Source organism: Crocodylus porosus, unplaced genomic scaffold (genome assembly GCF_001723895.1).
Source record: "Crocodylus porosus isolate Cpor-Errol unplaced genomic scaffold, CroPor_comp1, whole genome shotgun sequence".
Lineage (NCBI taxonomy): Eukaryota > Metazoa > Chordata > Crocodylia > Crocodylidae > Crocodylus > Crocodylus porosus.
The window spans coordinates 84169189-84191449 of record NW_017728949.1 but is presented as its reverse complement, the minus strand read 5'-3'; the positions used below and the strand labels follow the sequence as shown (position 1 = coordinate 84191449).

At 43.8% G+C, this 22261-nt stretch overlaps 1 protein-coding gene across 1 annotated transcript in view; it reads left to right on the top strand.

The window, feature by feature from the left end:
* Positions 1-22261, top strand: part of BAZ2B (bromodomain adjacent to zinc finger domain 2B) — a 202293-nt gene that overhangs the window by 44821 nt on the left and 135211 nt on the right. The window contains exon 2 of the mRNA XM_019553838.1: positions 518-670. Coding sequence (XP_019409383.1) covers positions 520-670 — 151 coding nt within the window. The 5' untranslated portion in view covers positions 518-519. The remainder of the gene's footprint in view (positions 1-517; positions 671-22261) is intronic.

Genomic DNA, 22261 nt, shown 5'->3' with positions numbered 1-22261 from the left:
CTCCTTCCTCCTTTTTTTGAAGATGGGAACCACATTGGCCCTCTTCCAGTCCTCTGGCACCACACCAGAGCACCATGAGTGCTCATAAAGCTGTGCCAGGGATCCTGCAATGACCTCTGCTAGTTCCCTCAGTACTCTGGGGTGGAGATCGTCCAGACCAGCTGACGGCTGATTTAAATACATCCAGTCCCTCCAGAAGTTCCCTGACTAGATACTCATTGACCCTTGGCCTAGGTGCGCCTCCCCTGGGGCCTGAGGGGGCCCAGTGTGGGGGCTGTTCTGGTCCCTGCTCAGGAAAATGGAGGCAAAGAAGTTGTTAAATGTGATTCCTTAATTTGTATTTAATTTTTGACAAACTAGAAGTTTGTGTTTTAATAACTGTATTCCTTTGTTAATTCTCTTAAATGTATGCGTATTTACCTTCTCAGAGGTGGTATCACCATAATTCCTATGTCATTTACATTCTGTTTAGAGAGAATTTAATATTTAATGTTATGTTTTGGGTTTTTTTTAATAGACATGGAGTCTGGAGAGCGGTTAACATCATCTGTCTCTTCTACCACAGCGACTTCATCTCCTGCATCTTCTACACCTTCTGTCACTTCAGCAGTTTCAAAAAGTAGCCTTTCCACTGGAGCTGCATCGCTTAGCTCCGCAATCAACACGTGCGGTAAATATTCTTTGTAGTATGATTTACATGCATGTAGTATCCTTCATGACCTTGTTTGTAAAGTCTGTATTTTCTACATGACCAAGCAAAATAATAGGTAAAACTGATGCATCCTATAAAAGCCTTTGTTTAAAAATATACAAAATAAATTACATATGAGGCTAGAGTTGCTTCTTTATGCTTCTCATAGTTGAAGGTTGTTATCCCCCAAATTTTATAAATTATGTTTTGAAAACTTTAAAAGTCCCTTGTTAGCATTGCAGAGACCATCATGAAAATACCCATATAGTAAACAAATAGGGATAGGATGTTTAGGTTTATTCACAATAGTATTCAGCGAATTTACATCTAGTATGAATTAAATCCAGCCTCTACCCCAATTCTGCACCTTCTAACAAAAATTTGTCAATGCTTTTTGGAAAGGGCTTTGTTTCAACAAAACCTTCTGGCATAATCTGAAATTATTTTCGCTAAAACATCCAGCTGCAACTGGCAAGTCGTATAGGAGAGTTGTACAACCAGAATTCTGATTTGTGTTCTGTCTTGTCTGCATCCATGAATGATCTATGGAGCATGAAAGGGTGGATAAACTAGCTCTTCCCTGAATAGGAAGACCCTGAAGAGCGTGAATGAGGAGACTCTTGTTATCTGTATATGAAAATCTTGCTGTATCTGCAAGTATTTTTTCACTCGTCTCCAAGTTTATGTAACCGCATTGATTGTTAATTTCAGTAGTGTTAACTGTCCTAATGATGCCTAACAAATTCAAAGTCCTCCAAACAGAATTTCATGGTTCAAAGCTTGATTTCATAACTCACCATTTTCCAGGCATATTGGCTATATTTTATAGCAGTAGTTTTCAACCTCTTTCAATTTGAGGATCCCAAAAAAATTTCAAATTAAGTGTGTGTATTCACATATTTTTTATCTATCATAGGCATCTTTCACAGGCCCCTTAGACATCTGCAGACCCCCCTCCCCGGTTAAAAACCATTGTTTATACGATTAAACTGAAGAACTCCTGTACTCCTAATTTAGGAATGGTGCTTTTTTTCCTCCTTCTCAGACTGACATTACTCTGTTACAGCCTGAGATGCAATGTTTCTAAACAATATTTATTTTTAATAGCTCAAAAAGAATGCCCTAGATGACTCCTAACTACAAATGTTTGAATAAAAAATACAAAGGTGTTCTTTTCCCACTCTTTGTTGTGAAAGTCACCCCAAAATATGGAAGTCTATGTTCATTTTCATAGCTTCCTTGAATAAGTAGTTAACTTAAATGTGACATACATGAAAGCCATGGGCCCCTGGAGGCTGGGAGTTTACGACAACTGCCCACAGGTGGTGGCAGCAGTGTTGGTGACGGGGGCGTGGTGGCAGCAACCAGGGAGGTTCCCGCAGGCGGCCACAGTGGTGGCAGCAGCAAGGGGGGTAGGTGGTGAGTGGCAAACAACGGTTGGCAACCACCCGCAGACCTCGGCGACAGCCAGCGGCAGTTGCTTGCAGACACCACTGACATGGCGGTGAGGGGGATGGTGGCGAGTGGTGACTGCTCGCAGATGCTGCCAGCAGCATTGGTAGTGCTTTTTGCAGGGGATGCACTGCCAAGCTCACAGAGTGCACCCGCGTGTATCTCCTGCGCATCGCCAATGGTGACATAAATCTGTTTATGTCACATTGAGGGTTGACCATTTGTTTAACTTCCCTTGTTTTGTTTGTTTACTAGGTAGGGAGGCATCTTTCTGTGGTGTGTGTCCTGTAATATACTGCGGCTGTAAACAGATGTCTCATATAAGGAGGTTCTGGCTGTCTCAGGTTTTAACCCAGATCACAACAAGGAGCAGCCCAGGTGTTTATTCAGATAGCCCTCCAAGCTGCATTGGTATTCCTCTGTCAGTAGGTGGCCAGTGAGAGTACCCAGCCTGACAGGCCTGACCCTGCAAGAACTTGCATTGAACTTGAATGACCCACACTTAATTTATAGATGTCCCAACTGTTTTGGGGGTTGGGATGTTAGCATGTTTTATCTTGCATACTTCACAATCACTTGAAGTACAATGGACTTGTATGTCTGTAGGACCCCAGGCCAGAAGGCTTTCTCCATTAAGAAATATGCTGTCTCTTTACTTCCCTATATATTCAGAGTAGAATTTTTTCATGATAAGGAAAGAGTTTGTATAGTTTAGTAAAATGACAATGGCTTTTTTTTTAAAACAAGAAAAAAAATTGTACTTGTGTTTAGGATAACAAAGCGTCCAAGTTTTTGTTATCTTTAGGCAATCCAGTATTCCTCTATCCATTGAGGCAGCATGTACTTTAGGTTCAGCTGTGAATGTTTTATAGTCTTCTCATATGATTCCTGACACTCTTATGTGCATCAGTTCCTTGTTTCATAGATGTTAGGGGAGGAAGGGACCTCAACAGATCATCGAGTCTGACCCCCTGCATAGGCAGGAAAGTGTGCTGGGTTCAGATGACCCCAGCCAGATGCCTATCTAACCTCCTCTTGAAGACCCCCAGGGTAGGGGAGAAAACCACCTCCCTTGGGAGCCCATTCCAGATTTTGGCCACTCTAACTGTGAAGAAGTTCTTCCTAATGTCCAGTCTAAATCTGCTCTCTGCTAGCTTCTGGCCATTATTTCTTGTAACCCCCAGGGGTGCCTTGGTGAATAGAGCCTTACCAATTCCCTTCTGCGCGCTCATGATGAATTTATAGGCAGCCACAAGGTCACCTCTCAGCCTTCTCTTGTGGAGGCTGAAGAGGTCCAGATGCCCTAGTCTCTCCTTGTAGGGCTTGGCCTGCAAGCCCTTGACCATACGAGTGGCCCTACTCTGGACCCTCTCCAGGTTAACCACATCCTTCTTGAAGTGTGGCGCCCAAAACTGGATGCAGTATTCCAACTGCAGTCTGACCAGTGCCTGATAGAGGGGAAGTATCACCTCCTTGGTTCTGTTTGTCATGCATCTGCTGATGCATGATAAAGTGCAGTTAGTTTTGCTGATGACTTTGTCACACTGACAACTCATGTTCCTCTTGGAGTCCGCTAGGACTCCTAGATCCCTTTCCACTTCTGTGCTGCTGAGCAGGTCATTTCCTAGGCAGTAGCTGTTCTGGACATTTTTCCTCCCTAGGTGCAGCACTTTGCATTTCTCTTTGCTAAATTGCATTCTGTTCTGCCCTTTTGTCCAACTTGTCCAGGTCTGTCTGTAGTTGTTCCCTGCCCTCCGGTGTGTCCACTTCTCCCCACAGTTTTGTATCATCCACAAACTTGGACAGAGTACACTTCACTCCCTCATCCAAATCACTGATGAAGGCATTGAAGAGTATTGGTCCTGAGGACTGAGCCCTGCGGGACCCTCCTGCCCACATCCTGCCAGGTCGATACCGACCCATCCACCGCCACTCTCTGGGTACGACCCTCTAGCCAGTTTGCCACCCACCGGACTGTGACATCATCCAAGTCACAGCCTCTTAACTTGTTCACCAGTATGGGGTGGGATACCGTATCGAAGGCTTTCCTGACGTCTAAGTAGATGATATCTACTCCTTCTCTTGCGTACAGGTGTTTTGTAACTTGGTCATAAAAAGAGACTAGATTAGTCAGGCATGATCTACATGTTTTGAACCTGTGCTGGTTTCCCCTCAGCATAATATTTCCTGCTGGGCTCTCACATATGCGAGCCTTAATAATCTTTTCAAAGACTTTACCAAGGATGGAGGTGAGACTGACTGGCCTGCAGTTGCCTGGATCCTCCTTCCTCCCCTTCTTGAAAATAGGGACTACATTGGCCCTTTTCCAGTCCTCCGGGACCTGGCCTGTGCACCATGAGTGCTCAAATATTCTTGCCAGTGGCTGTGCAGTGATATCAGCCAGTGCCTTCAGTACCCTCGGATAGAGCTCATCCGGGCCTGCCGACTTAAATCCATCCAGTCCTTCCAAGTGACTCTGCACCATTTCAGGGTTAACACTTGGTAGTCTGGCGCCCAGCTGTTGTCTCTGTATGAACTCATTGTGAGACTTGTTTTGCTCCTCGTTTAGGAACACTGAGGCAAAGAACTCCTTGAGGAGTTCAGCCTTGTCCCTCCTGTCTGTCACCGATTGCTTTTGTCCTTTCAGTAGTGGTCCTATGCCGCCCTGGGCCTTCCTTTTACTTCCTATACGTGTGCGTGTGTGTGTGTGTGTGTGTGTATAAAAATATCTGAAAAACAATTTTTTGTTATCCTTAACTTGGGATGCCATCCTCAGCTCCATGGTAGCTTTGGCCTTTCTAACTGCTTCCCTACAACTGCAAGCTGAGGAGGCATACTCCTTGAGTAATTTCTCCCTGTTTCCACTGCTTATATGCTCCGCTTTTTGCCCTTAGGCTGCTCTGGATTTCTCTGGTCAGCCAAGGAAGCCTCTTGGCCCCTTCCCCCTTTTCTTCTGCATTGGGATTGTCTCGCTCTGTGCCCAAAAGATCGCCTCCTTAAGGCCCAGCCACCCTTCCTATGCTCCCATTTCGCCAAATCTCTTACCCTGCAGTGTGTCATTGACTAAACGCCTGAGCTTGCTGAAATCAGCCTTCCTAAAGTCTAGCACTTCCACCCTACTAGTTACCTTTCCTACTCTGTGCCTTATGGTGAATTCTGTTATTCGGTGGTCACTGTCCCCCAGGTTTCCTTCTTGTCTGACAGCTCGTGAGCTGGTTTATTGTGGTTTGTTTAAAAGACCATTTTCGTCTCTTACATTCTTTCAATTAAAGTATTTTTTTTTTCCTAAAGGCACATTGTATTCTTAGAAGCTGGCTGAAACTATCTGATGTAGGCTTCCCCCACCTTACCCATAAATGCTATTGATATGTATAGGTAATTTATCCATCAGTCAGTCATAATCTACTATGGTTTAACTTTCGTAAGGCCTCTTAGGTCCTTAGTTGAAAGTTACAACTTCCTAGAGAAATGTTGCAAATAAAATTTAGTGTTCTCTCTGAACAGCAGTGAAGGGTTAAATATTTCTAATCACAAAAGTAATTAGTATATTTTTGCCACAGCATACATCCCGTTCGAGTCATGGTTTAATTTAACATTGATATATTTAATTGTCAAGGTATTCATTACCAAGATAGAGTATAATCATAACCTCCCTTCTCAGTTTCCAACCTAAGATCTTATATGCCCATGTGACTTTTTAAAAATATGTGGTGATTGTGGGTTCATCAGCCCCAGTGTGTTAATTACAATATCATCTCTCTAAAAATATATAGTTCTCCCAGGTCCAATAAAATTGCTCCAGACTTTTCAGTGTAAGCAGTTATTGTTTCCAAGGGTATAAAGTCAAAAACACTTTAATCTCTGCATAGAGTTAGAGAGGTTCAGGTTTCTTCCAGTTCAGTATAATTATTTCCTTGCTGTAATCAATAGTCTGTTAAGTAGACTGTAATAAACTTCTGTGCCTGTACCATACAAATCCCCAAGACATATCCTGAGCCAAAACTGGAACTCTAAACTTGGTGCTAAAGATATTGTACGACAAATAAATTATTTTGGGGTACTCCCGGTCAAATAGGGAAAGCATCTATGTGAAAATATGTAGGAATAATATCACTACCACATGGATACAATTGAGTTAAAATTCAGTAATACTGAAACAAAAGTTTACAGTGTTATTTTTTTCCATAATTGAAAGCTGTTCTACTTAATTAAAGTGTTCAGAAAAAGCAACGAAAAAGATAAAAGGCTTAACCTAATCTGTCTGTTGATCAGAAATAATAAAGACTAGTTAAAGCAGAACAAAGTTCTAGAAAGATTTTAAAAATTTACTCTGGTAAAAATACAGCACTTTTTTGCACAAGTCCAGTCTTGCAATCTGTGATCACATGAGTAAATATTGTCATAATGAAATGATTATAATTTTGTGTTTGGTACTGTACTGGACCCCAGCTTGGTATTTTGATGACATCATGAGTGAAGTAACTTGAGAAAAATCCTAACATGGCCAGATTATTTTAACCCTCAAAAAAGTGAAGTTCAGTAACTTCTAATAAAACATCAATAAAAAAAAGCTCTTTCTTATAACCAAGAGCTTCTGCCAAAACTGGATTCACTTATTCCTTGTAGTCCAGGATTTTTACCTAATTGAATAATTAGGAAATGAATCCTTTAGCATTGTGAATTTGATGTCTAAACTCAGAGAGGTTTAATTGAAGAATTAGACGATTTCCTATTTACATTTTTAAAGTTAAAGTAAAAAAGAACTTTTTAAGTCTAATGCCAAATACTTTTATAACCCTCAGTTTCAGTCCCAAACTATCCTTCAGCAGCTTGAGAAAATGTTGAGTAAGAGCATGTGTTTTATATACAGGGATCCTGATTTTCCTTGATTTAAAAAAAAAAATTACAAATTCTCTGATAACCCTAAAATCCGTGATTAAAATGAAAGCCCTCCCCATGCCCCACCAGCCCTACTGGTGCCCCTCACTCCCCCCGCCCCTCCCTGCCCCTGGCCCTGCTCATGCTCCTCACTCCCCCTCCCACAACCCCTCCAGCCCTGCTTGTGCCCCTTGCCCCCTCACCCACAGCTCCTGCACCTCCAGCCCTGATGGAAGGGGCCCCAAGCTGCCAGGCCTACGGGGCAAGGTACCTTGGTCTGCTGCATCCCCCTGCCCCGGGCAGGAGGTGGTAGCTGCTGTAGCAGAGTTGAACCTGGCTCTCCCCGCACTGCCTGCCTGCTCTGGGCTTGGGCTGGGGGCCCTAGATCCCCATCATGGCATGCAGTCCCAAGGAGCAGGAGAGACCCATGCCCCTCAGATCTGTGCATAAGATGAGGCCTGTGCAGTGCCTACTGTGGGCTTGGGCTCCTGCCCTGCTCTCCTCCCCCAGGGCTTCTGCAGCCTAGTGGGTGCAACCCAGTGCTGCAGCACTGAGCGGGGCTGTGCAAGAAAGCTGCTTGCCACTGTGAGCTCCACACTGCCCTGGCAGCATGTCTGTTGCAGGTGCAGTGGTGTGGAGTTGTGCAGAGGGGACACATCACCAAGACAGCATGGAGCTTGCAGTGGCAAGCAGCTTCCTGCGCAGCCCCGCTGTTCTTTGCAGCACTGGGTCACACATGCTTGCCCAGCAGGCGGGCAGCCCACCTTGCCCTAACCCCAGCACGGATCTGGGGGGGATGGGTCCCCTCCAGGAGTGCATGCAGCAGCGAGGAGCCAGCCTCACCCCCACTTCTCCCCAGATGAGCCACCTGCGGTCCTGTCCTGAGCCCCAAACCTGAAGTACTGTCCGGCTGGACAGCAGCCCCTGCTCAGCCCAGCTCCCTCCTTCCCTTCCTATGGGAGCCTCAATTCCCATCTTTTCCTCCCCCCACAATGTGCCTGTGGGAGTTGCTCTTTCCAGGCTACCTAGTGGCCACGTGTGCATGGCACCCCCTGTTTCATTGTCCTCCTCCTGTTCCCTCTCAGCCCCCTGCAGGCTGGCCCTCTTTGCAAAATCTGCATGCACTATCTGCAGGTTTCTCTGGTAAGATGAGAAATCTGCGTTTGCATCTGGTAAAAGGTAGAATCTGTGGTTTTCTTCATTTTTCCATGGGAAACAGAAAACCCAGATCCCTGGTTATATAATATGTAAACTGTATTACTGCATTGTCTTTGACTTCAGTGTTTTTCTCATCCTCACATCTGCTAAACCATTAGGGCTCAGCCCCCAGTTGTTTGCAGACAGTCATTGATTTTTACTTGTCCTCCTGAATTCTGAGTGGCTGCTGGCTATGTTTTGTATAAAAGTATGATTTCTCCCCCTTCCCCCATCCCCAAACATTTGTGAACGTGGAGGGAGGATATGGTGAGCGGCCATTATGGGCGCATCCACACATGCAAGCACATGCGCTTGCAGCAGGTTAAATAGAAATGGTGCAGATTTGAGCCTGGGCTTTTTGCCTCAGTGCACGTGCCCAGACATGCACATAGTTATGGAGCAAATTGTGCCACCTGGGGCAAAATAATCCTGCCAACCCACTAGTTACCCGGCACAAAGCTGGGTCCAGGTCCCTGTAGCTTGCACTGCTGCCTTCCCCACATGGGCATGCAGCATGCTTCAGCACTGGGGAAAGGTCATCTGGACATGCCCTATAGTGTTAGGGCTTGAAGTAATAAAAGATATCTGTACCTAAAAGTTAAATACCGTAGAATGTAACTTATAGGTACCCAATACACAGAGTGGAATCCACAATACAGGCTGCTCTTGCCTCCACATAAAGCATAGGTTGAGTTAGGTACCTAAGGATATGGTCAAATGATAAAATTAAAGCAATCTGATAAGCAGGGATTTCCCACAGAACAGCTGATGCATGGTAACTGTGTATTTGCAGCTACCCCTCAGTAAGTGAAAGCAAGTCTAAAATAGCTTAACCCTGTTTAATTTATTAATTCATTGAATGCATTCATTCAGGGTTTAGCTTTCTAGGTACTTGCCCCAGGAAGTGGGAGACCTGTTTCAGCTCTCTTAAGCTTCTTGGGAATTCAAACTCTCATACCCCGTTCCAGCCTAGAGGGTAGGCTGCGAGACTAGCACTCTCCATAGATTGTTTTGAAGCTCTGCGACACTGTAGATGGGAATGAAGATTTATAAGGTCTAGTGGAGAGAACACAGAGACCCAGCTGCTGCTTTTTTCCACCACCCTGCTGTGGCGTGGCATGGGCAAAGTGGTACTGGCTAACTGCAGACTACTCCTTGCTCAGTGCCTAGGTCAGGGGTTGGTAACCCCCAGCACAGGTGCCAGAGCATAGCATGCAAAGGTATTTTGCTTGGCATGTGTGCCATGGGTTGGACAATGGAGAAGGAGCACTGCCACAACAAGTATTGGGCCCCTTGTGGCTCCCCACCTCTCTGTTCGGAGGCACATGTGCACCTGCTGCCAGCAGCTAGCCAGACTGAGGTTCCACAGACCTCTCTGCAACTGCTTGCCACGTCCTTGCTGTGAGTAGTCCAGGCTCTGGTGGGTGGCAGGGACCTGCCCAGAGCCTGGGCTGGCTGACTCTGGCAGGCAACTGGGAGATATAAGCTGCTGCATCAAGGTCTGTGGAGGTCTGGTCCAACTCGTCCCTGGCTGTAGGTGCATGCATACCTCAGGGCAGAGCTGTGGGACCAAGGGACCAACTTCTTATGGCAGCACATCCCTGGTTCCTTCCCCGCCATCTGCTGTGAGGCCAATGTGCACCTGCCTCCAGCAACAAGCTGCGCCGGGGCCCCGTGGACCTCAGTGCAGCGGTTTGCATCTCCTCGCTGCCTGCCACAGCTGATCTGGCCTCTGGGCAGGTCCCTGCCAGCTGCTGGAGCCTGGGCTGCTCACAGCAGGCAGCAGGAAGACTGCAAGCAGCTGCACTGAGGTCTGTGGTGGCCCAGCCTAGTTCGTTGCTAGTGGCAGGTATGTGCATGTCTCTGGGCAGATGGTGGAGAAGGGGCCTGGGTTGGGCTCCGCAACACAGAATCGGGCCCTAGGTGATCTGGATTGCTCTGGGAAGGCACCTTAGTCTCCATTCACTGAGCCTAGTTATTTGAATCACCTTGTGGATCAAGGTTTATATTTTAGGCTTTGCAGAGGCTATGGGAAGGGGCCTTATAATGTCCATTTTGATCTGAGATTTATTCTCTAAGTACAGGCTCCTTTAGGCTAAAATTATATGCAGTCTATAAAAATGAATACATGCGTTGAGTATATTTTGGTACTGTAATTTTATCTGATTGTATGAGCATAATATCAATAAAATCTACATGTAAAGGATAGCAGACCTCAAGACAAGGATTTTGAAGTAGAGAAGCCTAAAAGTAGGCTTTTTAGACACCTAAATAATTAGCCAGATTTTTTTTTAGATGTGTGAAGCAATTATTAATTCCTTTTTGTGTTGCTGTAGAATTAGCACTTGGAATATCTGGTCAAGTTCCTGTCATCTGTATACTATTGAATGTGGTTAAAGGTAGTAAAAGTACTGCTGACTTTTGCCTTTAAGACTAGAGACAGAAATTACACACACATAGGTACAAGTGACTGGAAACTGGTTCAAATTCGTAACACAAATGGAAATTCAGTGAACATAAACCACTTTCAAAATGGCCAAAACTGGTTTAAGATAAACATGGATGGATGTAGTATCAGACTTAACTGATTTAGGCTAAATTGGTTTTTTGAACTTCTGTGCCAGATCCCCTCCAGATCCAAGTGAACTCTCATTTTCTCAGTATCCCAGAACACTTTACACCTCCCCAAAAACACCCCCCCCCCCATGGTGGTTGGGTTAACCTTGACCCAAACCATCTGCTCCAGCCAAGCAGGGAGGTGTGCTCTAGCACCCCCTGGCTTCTGGCCTGAGCCCCTGTAGGCATGTGGTTGCATTTCCAGAATCAAAAGTGAATATCTGCTCACATATAGATTGAACCAATAAAAATAGCTTAGACCAGGACTGGGCAAAATGTGGCCCATGGGCCAAAGCTGGCCTACACCTGTTTGGATCTGGCCCACAGGTGGGCATCCACTAGTTAATTGCATCAGGCTTGGCTGGCAGCTGCCTCTGCTGTGCTCTGCATGGGGCTGAGTCCTGCCCACTTCCACCTGGGGCAGTGTACTCTGGGTGGGGGAATGTGTGGATGCAGGGGGGTGGTGTGAAAGAGCTCAGCAGTTCACAAAGCCCCACTGGGCAGGCACGGGACAGGAATGTGGGATGGAAGCAGCAGTAGCAGCCAGCACAAGTTCAGCTGCAGCACCACTGGGCAGGTGTGTGACAGAGACCAAGAGAGCTGGCAGTGCAAGACTGAGCTCCTTGCCTCCCCGGGGGGCTTCTCTGTTGGCAGCAGCTGCTTTTCTGCCCCTTTGCAGTATACTGCAAGCTAGGCAGGCAGTGCTGATCTCTGTCCCCTTCCCCCCCAACCTGCAGAGGGGCTGGGTTCAGCCATGTCACAAAGAGCAGGCTGAGGGGACGAAGTCCTCCACACGTGCACACCCACCCCACCAACACCTCAACCACACCCCCTCACATGCCCCACCCCCAACATACCCACACACACTTAGTACTGTCCCTCACACTCCACCATACCGACATACACCACCTATACCTCCCTACATCCCACACCCATATACCCACCCCTACACCTCAACCACACACGCCCTCCTCATGCTCCCACCATATTTACACCTGATACACACACACTTACATGCACCTACATTCCCTCACACACTCCACCCCACCACATATCCTATACCCCCCTACACACATCCACACATGTACCCCTCCACTCGCACACACCCACACACATCCCACCTACACCATACCCTCCACACCCTCCATCTTTTCACCAGTTTCATCAGGCATTGGACTAAATCGTAAGGGCCTAATGTGGGGCGCCCCATTTTGAAAAACTTTACAAATTTAATGTAAAAAGTAATTTGCACTTCATAAATTTTAAAGGCAAATTCTAAATAGGACCTCAGAAATGAAATTTGTGTTTGTAACTTAACCATGAACTTGTTTTGTGATAATTTATTTAGAGTATGTGTTACATTATATATTTTGATTCTTATGTATGATAGGTAATATGCTAGTTTTGGATATAAATACTTTAATGCTCTAGCCAGAGTTTTGGGCCTCGTTTTAATTTACAGACATTTTTAGATGATGTTCGCTTTGATTATTTCATTCAATTTTTACAAATGTTAATTAAAGTATGTGACCTTTATTTGGGTATACAACCATTTCTGATGATTAGCTACACTTTCCAGCTTGTTAAACTGCAGGCACATTCGTCAGTGCTGTGAAATTATGCATACAATTTGAAAGAGCTAGCGCCTAATGTTGGAAGACATGTTGCAACAAGCTTTTATAGTGTTGTAAAGATTAAAGAATTTTGAAACACGAAAAGAAAAAACAACATACGTGAATTTGTCACAGTAAGCAGTCTCCTGGCTTCCCCATATGATGGAATATCTTGGCATCACTAGTATTATATATTTTGTGCTTCCTAAAATCTCGCTAGATATTTTAGTTCTTTCACTGATTAATGAAAGATTTTATTTGCTGATGCTTTATATTTAAGGCATTAGTTAAGTATTTATCCTTTTTTGCTTCTTTTGAAAAGCCTTATATTGCACCATGATGTTCATTAATATTAATAAAGGCATTTGCAGTTATTCCTTGTTACTAAGACATCAGTGTTTTAGAAATGGATGCTGGCCTTTGGGTAATGCTTTCAATCATTTATCTATGTACTGGCTGGTTGAATTTCAAAACCTCTGCTTAAAAATATTCAACCTGTTGTAATGTAAGTCAAGATTCTTCAGCAATGCAGTTTTGTATTAAATTTCATTATGCAAAATATGTATACAGTTAGTTAACAACTTAAATAGGAAAACTAAACCTGAAAAATAAAAGGAAATATTAGTGTTCATCTCTAGTCCGAATATTAGCGTATCTATCAAAAAAGAATGATTATTTTGGAGGGAAGATGTCCATATAATCCAGTCTGTTGTCTGAGGAATTTTCTTTGAGAGCAAATGGTAGAAACGTACTAATTTAAACATTTTCATTTTTAAATATATATTTAAAAATGAATACCTTCTGTTTTCTTGGCATATTAGCAGATGGCTGAGTTAGCATATAGTACATATTTTTCAAACCCTAATTGAAGTTTTTCACGTTATAATCTTTTGCACTTCATATAACAAAGGTACAAAGACATTCTTTTGATAGGTGACCAGGGCAAATTATGATCTTAACCTTAAGCAGTGGCACTCAAGAGGCTTTAAGTTGACCTCTCTTAACAATGGTGTCAGAGAGGGAAACTTGTCTAGATATTACATCTTTAAAAAATTGTACTATATTGATGAGAGAGATAAAAATATAGCCAGTATATTTTTGTGAATGTCACAAAATAATATTATGGTTTTCCCCTTTCTAACTGTGTACCAGACTGTAACTAATTCACAACATTAATAGTTACGCATAGATGTCAGTTGCTGAAGAAGGTGCACAAATGAGTATATTCAAGCATGACGATATACTAACCAAACAGAAGTTAAAGAAAACCAGAGTAGTTAAAGAAAACCCAAAATATTTCATTTTCGCTGTCTTGAATATAGTAGAATAAATGTTTTTAATAGAAAAAGGCCAGTTTAGTAAAATTATTAAATATGTATCCCATTTAAATGAATGAAAAAAAATAAAAATACTGGCTCCTATAAGTCATATACATGTGACATCAATGAAAAGGATTTATATATAGTGTCCCCAGTACTGGGGCCTAATGCTGCTTGGTGAAAATAAAATGAAAAATTTCTAGTAAAGTCACATTTTTGTATACACTGCATGTATGCTGATAAAATAACTTTATAAAATATCTTCTATTATCTACATTGGCTCAGTTTTACCTTGAGAAGAAAACTTAGAAGAAGGAATAAAGTAAGCCAAGATCATTCTCATTAAGAGTCGAATGATAGGCTTATGTGTGAAGTTCACATAAGCATGGTAAAAGCAGTTTGGGTCAGGATCACCAATCCCATTGTCATCAAACAGCAGCATGGCCTTTGTCTTTGCTTTCAGGTTCTTCCATGTCCATTAGAAAGAGAGGAAAGATTTGGCCATAAAGAAAAAAAAAAAGACTTTGTATTTTTTTGATACTGCCTAACATCTGTCTTCAAACTTACCATCATAAAATTGAAGTCGTCTTCTCCTAATATATTTCTGACTGTTGTTTCTTCCCACTCTATTCTTTTACTGTTAACAGCTCCAGTCTTGCAGCTCAATTGCTTCCTCCCTTTCCTTCTCCCAACTAGGAGCTTGCCAAATCTCACTTTCCTGCACTGAACACCTAAAAAATCTTTCCATTCCTATAGCCAAAATAATCTTTCTTCCCTACTTCCAGCTGGTTACACACTTTTCACCCTTGAATTTGTTTACTGGCTTCATTTTCCTATTTTCTGCAGCAAGTTCAGATGTCAAGCTCTGCATAACTCTGCTCCTTGTACATCTCAGCACTTCTTTATGTCTCCTTTTTTTACATGGTTGGCTCTGTCAGCTATACTAGTCCTGTTCCTTTTGTCTACTTCTCCATCACATCTTTTCTTCCCTTTCAGGCTCTGTTATTATTTATGTTGAGACTATCAAGGACAGTGATCAGGATTGAGCCCTCATTGTACTAGTTTTTGCATAAACAAATGAGGCAGAATATCTGATGTGAAGACCATTGAATCTAATTTTGAGGCAGGATCCAAGTGAATGTACAGATCATATGCGAGAAGATGGAAAGAATGGAAGGAAATGTAAGATCATATTGTTATGTAGCTTGTCTCTTGTACAACCCAAGTTTCCATGAGAACATAAGAAATTCATACTGGGCCACATCACAGGTTCTTCTACCCAGTATCCTGTACCTAAAGGGTGGATGTGAAGGGAAAGTATTTTTGCAGGGCCTGTCTGGACTGATCTCTTTCTTCTCCCCTCCCATCCCCACTTCTGTTAAAGCTGTCAGCATTTAGAGACCTAGGAGCCTTAATTTGGAGGTTACACTCCTATCATATTTAATACCCAATGAGATACCTATTTGGCACGAATTTGTCCAGTCGTCTTTTGAGTCTCTAAAAACATTTGGGGGCCATGAGTTCCACAAATTAGTTACACACTGTGTGACAAAGGACTATGTACTTTTTTCCTATGTTGTTCTGCACAGGCAGCAAATATCAGCAAAAGCAACACATATAGAGGTATCTTTAACTTGGGTATAGAATGCTGCCTCTGAAATCGGGTTATGGAAATCTGAGTAGTTTTGCAATCCACATAAAAGTAAAACATATGCACAGTATAATTTTAACTATACAGTACAAAGAGAAGATGAAAACAGAAAAATTTGTCTCTTCATTCTTTAAACATAACAAGCTGTCATTTTGGGCAGTGGGTGGAGGGGAAGTAGCTGCATTCCTGGATCAGAGACCAGACTGGGGTCTGGAACATAACACGCAGTGTGAGTAGGGGAAGACCTGGGATAATGCTTGACAAAGCATCTAGAATTTGTCAAGCAAAGGAAATCACCCAGTACAGATTTGAAGCTTATAAGGAATGGATACTTCCTGATGTTATGGGTATGATAAAGAATCCAAAATACTTTAAGAAAAGAGACCTGAAGCAGAAAAAGCATGTGGTGCTCTAAGTAGGAGCCCACAAAAAATAACTTGGGGACCTGCACCCACTGTGGTAAATGCTGCAAGCCATGACAATGTCTGGCAGTGGGGAAAAGATGAAAGTACTATCATGGATTACGGCAAGAGGTTTGCAAGTTCTAGCAATGTACAAGGAGGATGAGAACACCAGCAGTTCAGAGCAGTCAGAACATTTGGTAGAGGTGGTATCTTTTATTAGACCAACTTGCAAAAAAAGTCTTTATTTATAAGCTTTAGGGCTCATGCACATTTCTTCAGGCAAAGGAGAATGCAAAGGTTGCAAAATTTCTCCCAGGTAGAAATGAAACTTCTACCTGGAAGAAATGTTATAATCTTTGCCACCTTCTTGGTCTGAGGAAGGGTGTGTGAGCCTGAAAGCTTGCAAATAAAGACTTTTTTTTACAACTATCTAGTTGGTCTAATAAAAGATATTGCATCTACCAAGAGTTCTGACTGCTTTTGCCTGTAGGCCAACATGGCTAAAACCTGTATCCTAGTAGTTCAGAGGAATTCTTTCTAGAAACAGTGAAAAAAACTTGCACCAAAAGAAGCAGGGTCCAGCCCCAGGAGCAAGTGCAATACTTAACTTTAAATTGACCACAGGTATATATGCCACTATAATACAAAAAACGTGGTATCGGTCACAGAAACAAAAGGGAGTGGAAAGAAAAGAGGAAAAACCTCAGGGTTTGCAGCAGGGGTTGGCAGTATTTTCCTGCTAGAGGCTGGAATGACCCAGCTCAGGTCTTGGGGTAGGGAGCGGTGGGGGGCAGTCAATAGAATTCAGCTGCTTCTGCCACTTCTCCCTGCTGCCTGACTGTGGAGCAGTACAGGAAAAGCTCCTCTTTGCCAGAGCCCAGGGTGCCTGAATGGGGGTATGGAGGAGTCCCTTGCCACTAAAGCTGTAGGTGCCCTAGCGTGATGTGGCATTGACAGAGGTCCCTGTTGCCAAATGTCACTGAAGCCACAGGTCCGTGGACTGAATCCAAAGGCTCTGCAGACTGTAAGTTGCTCTGGCTTACAATAATGAGCTTATTGCTGCTAATGAGACATATTCATTAAATATGTGGGTGAAAAAGAAATTGGAAAAGGTCCAGTTAGTATGAGAGGAAAGTTACCTGTCATTGGGTTAAAAATGTGTCAAGCCTTGGTCTCTTCAAGAGGGTGGCTTATTGGCGAGCAAGGGGCCAGATAATTGAAGAAGAGTTTCAGGACATCCCCCAGAGGACTGGGAAGCTTTTTATCTTGTTTAAACTGAAGCTGAAATAGCTTGATAGTCTCATTAAAAGCTTGTGTTTCTTTCCTGGATTTGAGGCAGGGCATTCTGTGCCCAAAAGCTTGTCTAACATCTCTCCCAGTTGTATAGTGTGTCCAATAAAAAGCATCACCAAGAAGTCATAGAGAAGTAGGGCTTGAAGGGATCTCCAGAGGTCATCTAGTCCAACCCCCTGCCTGAGGCAGGATCATCCCTACCCAAGTCATCCTATACAATCCATAATCTAAACTCTATGTGAGAGTACTGTCTCACCCCTAACAGATGTAACACAGAAGTAACACCCTAACCAAGCACAGGTAAAGCAGGGGAGCCACAGCAACCAAGGTCCTGCTTATATGACATGTCAGTATATGCTGAAGAGATCCTGGGTAGAGGGCCATGCTGCAGAGGAAGGCAAAAACTGCTACAGTCAGTCTAATCTGACCATAGTGTAAAATTCCTTCCTGACCCCAGATACAGCAGTTGGGCTGACCCTGAGCAGAGGAGCAAAACCCTCTAGCCAGGAACCTTCAGCTTTGGTCCCAGTAGGAGCATTGGCACGCTTCAGTCAAAGTCCCTAGCCTTAGCTGTAGCCAACACCCAATGCCTCTGAGAAAGATAGCAGAAGTGGGGATGGGGGGCAGCCAACAAAGTGCAGGACCATGGGAAATACCCATGATAGAACACAGGCATAACTTTGCCTGGATCATCCCTGACAAGTGGTTGTCCAACCTCTTCTTGAACGCCTCCAGTGATGGAGAATCCACACCTTCCCTAGGCAGCCTATTCCGCTGCCTCACTATTCTCACAGTGAAGAAGTTTTTCTGGATATCCAATCTATACTTACTTTACCGCAACTTCAAGTTTTTTGTCCACATCCTTCTCTCTGCAATGAGAAAAAAGGTGCATTCCTTCTTTATGACAGCCCTTCATGTATTTGAAGACTTCTGTTGTGCCCCCTCCTAAGCACTTTTTCTGCAAGCGTGAATGTGCCTAGCTCCTTCAGTGTCTCTTCAGCAGGTGAAATGGCCATTGGCAGGGCTGGAAGCATTGACCTGCCTTGGTCTCAAGGCAGGCTGATCTGGCTTATTGCTACAAAATCTTGTCAACCACTCTCATATACTGTTGTTTTCTGTTCCCTGAGATACCATTTAGTAAGGCTGTTACAACTAAATAGGTAATCATGCATATCAAATTAATTTTTATTTTAAATAGTATATTTGTAGTAAGTGTTTGACTGTGGATCCTAATTTAATGGATATATGTAAGCAATTTGCAGTAAAATACTGCATTCTCCTTAGTCATACATTTTGGTAGAAAATAGTGTTAAAATAAAGTACCCAGAAAAGGTTGCAGAGTCAAACGCCGATCTGTATTTAGCACTGTTTATTTATAGAAAAATATCAGGGAAATGGAAATTGTTGCTTGCTGGCTTTTTTTTTCCCCAACAGCAATTAAGAATGCATTGTTAAAAACTGTCAGTCATTTGGGAAGATGACAAGGACAAAAAAAATTTATATCACTTGGGCTAAGTATAGCTATACAGGGAGGTTAAATCTTGTTGTTTAAAATGGTTACCCAATCTGACTTAATTTGCCCAGTTGTGGACCTTGCTTTTAGATTGACCGAACTAGGGAGTATGTACCATATAGAAGTTTAGGACTGTTAGATTGGTCTAAAAAAGGCTTACCCAATCTAAGTTAAATCTACCTCCAACATAGTTTAACTTAGATGAGGTCAGGCAAGACTGCTCTAACTGTACTGTACAGTTCTCAGCACAGCCTTGGGACTGGAAAAACCAGGCTTCTGGCCTCAGCCCAGGGGCTGTACTTTTCCTACCTGTGCGCCTCCCCCTCTCCCCCCTGCAAGCTGCTCTTGGTGCTGGTTTTACCAGTGGTTGCTAGTTATGGGACTGGTTGAAGTAAGTTAGGGTCAGAGGAGGGGAAGAGCACATGGGATTAGTTGATGTAGGGGTAGGGGAGCCATGGGCCTAAACCTAGCCCCTGGTTTGTGGGGAGGAAGACGGCCACCCCAGGCCCTCCTGAGGACCCTGCTAGCCCTCCTGATCCTCGCCAAACCCTCTGGGTCCTTCCACCTGCTACAGACCATGCTTTTCCCCCAACTCTTCCCCCCTACAGACCCCACCTGCTACTCCCTCTTACACTCTCCATAGATACCACTAGCCACCCTAATCCTCCCAAGCCCCCCTGCTAGCCTCCCCATTCTGACTTAAATTAGGTGGCCATTTTTAACTCCATCTAACCTCCCCAAATGCCTGTATGGCCCCTTGGAGTTCAGAGAATTGCTTATGCTTCATGAAATTAACTTTGTACATATGTTAGGTGGGAACTGATGGTCTTAAAAAGCAGTTGTATAGAATCATAGAAAATCGGGGTTGGAAGGGACCTCAGGATGTCATCTAGTCCAACCTCCTGCTCAAAGCAGGACCATCCCCAACTGGATCATTTCAACCCAGGCTTTGTTAAGCCAGGCCTTAAAAACCTCCAAGGATGGAGGTACTACCACCTATCTAAGTAACTTGTTCCAGTGCTTCACCGCCTTCTTAGAGAGGGAGCTTTTCCTAATATCCAATGTGAATTTCCCTTGTTGCAACTTGGGACCATTGCTCCTTGTTCTGTCATTTGTCACCACTGAGAACAGTTTAGCTCCATCTTTTTTGGAACTACCCTTCAGGTAGTTAAAGTCTGCTACCAAATCCCTGCTGAGTCGTCTCTTTTTCAAACTAAATAAACCCAGTTCCCTCAGGCTGTACTCTAATATCATGTGCCTCAGCCACCTGACCATTTTTGTTGCCCTCTGCTGGACTCTCTTCAACTTGTACACATCCTTTCTATAGTGGGGACCCAAATCTAGTTACAGTACTCCAGATGTAGCCTCACCAGTGCAGAACAGAGGGGAATAATTACTTCCCGTGATATGCTGGCAACGCTACTACTAATGCAGCTCAGTATGCTGTTAGCCTTCTTGGCAGCAAGGGTACACTATAGACTCATATACCGCTTATTGTCCACTGTAACCCCCAGGTCCTTTTCTGTAGAGCTGCTACCCAGCCAGTCAGTCCCCATGTTGTAGCAGTGTATGGGATTCTTCTGCCCTAAGTGCAGGACACTGCACTTGTCTTTGTTGAACCTCATGAGATTTCTTTTGGCCCAATCCTCCAATTTGTTTAGGTTCCTCTGAATCCTAGCCCTGCCCTCCAGCATATCCATTACACCCCCCAGTTTGGTGCCAGTGGCCAACGTAGGGTGCAACCCATCCCATCTTCGAGATCGTTAATAAAGGTATTGAACAAAACTGGCCCCAGGACCAAGTCCTAGGACACTCCACTTGATATCAGCTGCCAGCTAGATATTAAGCCATTGATCACTACCCATTGAGCCTGGCACTCCATCCAGCTTTCTTTTGACTTTACAGTCCATTCATCCAACCCGTACAGCTTGCTTGCAAGAATGCTGTGGGAGACCATAACAAAAGAGTTACTGAAGTCAAGGTATATTATGTCTGCTATGTTCTCTGCATTCACAGATCCAGTTATCTCATCATAGAAGGCAGTTAGGTTGGTCCAGTATGACTTTCCCTTGGTGAATCCATGCTGACTGTTCCTAATCACCTTCTTCTCCAAGTGCTTAGAAACTATTAAAAGATATAGCTCTGTGAGCATTCATCTGCTGATTGATATGTGCTTCAGAGAATAGACAGCACTAACCAAATCCTAGGAAGCAAGGATATTAGAGACTTTGACTCAGTTATTTTGTTTGGGGGAGATCTCAGACAAACAGTTGTGGGGTGTGGCACAATTCGAATTAATGCATGTACATTACATCTTCCTTACTATTTTTCAAGGAAGACCAATAGTTCTATTTGACAGCAGCAGGTACTTATGAGTGTTTTTTTTCTGTAGTTGAAATTCTCTATGATGTTAATGATGGGTGTTAATATTAAGTTTGCTGGGGAAGGAACATATTGGGAATTGTCTCTTGAAGAGGTGCTCCCAAAAGCTAGTAAGAACTAGAAAAAAACCTCATGCAGATTTATGATGCAAACAATTATAAAGGGAGAGAGAGAAGTGCAAGAGTAAGAGGAGGGTGGGAAAACTGATGAAACAAGAATCAGAAAAGAAAAAGTAAACTTGAAAGAAAATAAGAAACAAAGAATTATATTAATCTGTTTCTCCTGGAATGCCAGGTGAAGCTGCTGTATTAATGAGGATTCTTTTAGAACACTAGGGGGAAGCATCTTTAGCAATAAATGGGAGCCTGCTGTTGTGGATCTGAGCTGTGTAGCCGAAAGTGCTTTTTAATGCTTTAAGTTGGATTTCCATGAATCCATTCAGTGCTGACAAAGGGTACAAGAAACCTAAGTATGAATATGCTTATGCATGTAGATCAGGGGTGGGCAATTATTTTGACTGGAGGGCTACTTAACGAGTTTTAATGAGCTGTAGAGGGCCACAAAGGTAGCCCTGCCCACTGGTCACCATCTTGGGACTGAAAGTCCTGCCCACTAACCCTTGACCATTGCCATCAGCAGTCCATCCCCTTGCCCTGGAAGTTCTCCTTTTGGGAAGGGAGCTTGCCATCTTAGAACTGGAAAAAAAAAAATACTAAAAATCAAACATCCAGAATGACATATTTTAATTTTATTTTAAAAAGAGGCAGTTGTCTTGATTTGTGTCCATTTGTGTCATGTATACAGAGATGATTGTATAATAGCTCAAAATGAAGCCTTCCTCTTGTATATTTCAGGGATGTGGGGTATGGGCTTGGGGCTGTGTGTGTATGTGGGGTGTAGGGATGTGGGTGGGTATGTGAGGCTTAGTGGTTATGTTTTGGGGATGTGTTTGTGGGTGCGTATGGGGTTTCTGGGGTGTGGGGAAGGTAGCTAGGGGCATTTGGGGGTGTGGGTGCATGTGTGTGGTGAGGTGTGTATGGGTAGCAGTGAGCGGGGCTCCCTCTAGAGGCCGTAGGTGCTTGTGTGGGGGTGCATGTGGGGAGGAGTGTGGGTGGGTACAATGTTTGTAGGGTGTGTGATTGTGTGTGTGTGTGTGGGAGGGTGTGGTTGTGGGTTTTGTGGGGGAGGGTTTGTGGGTATGCTGGGGTGTACATGGGAGCCCCTTGCGTCCCCCCCAAACTGGTCAGCACCT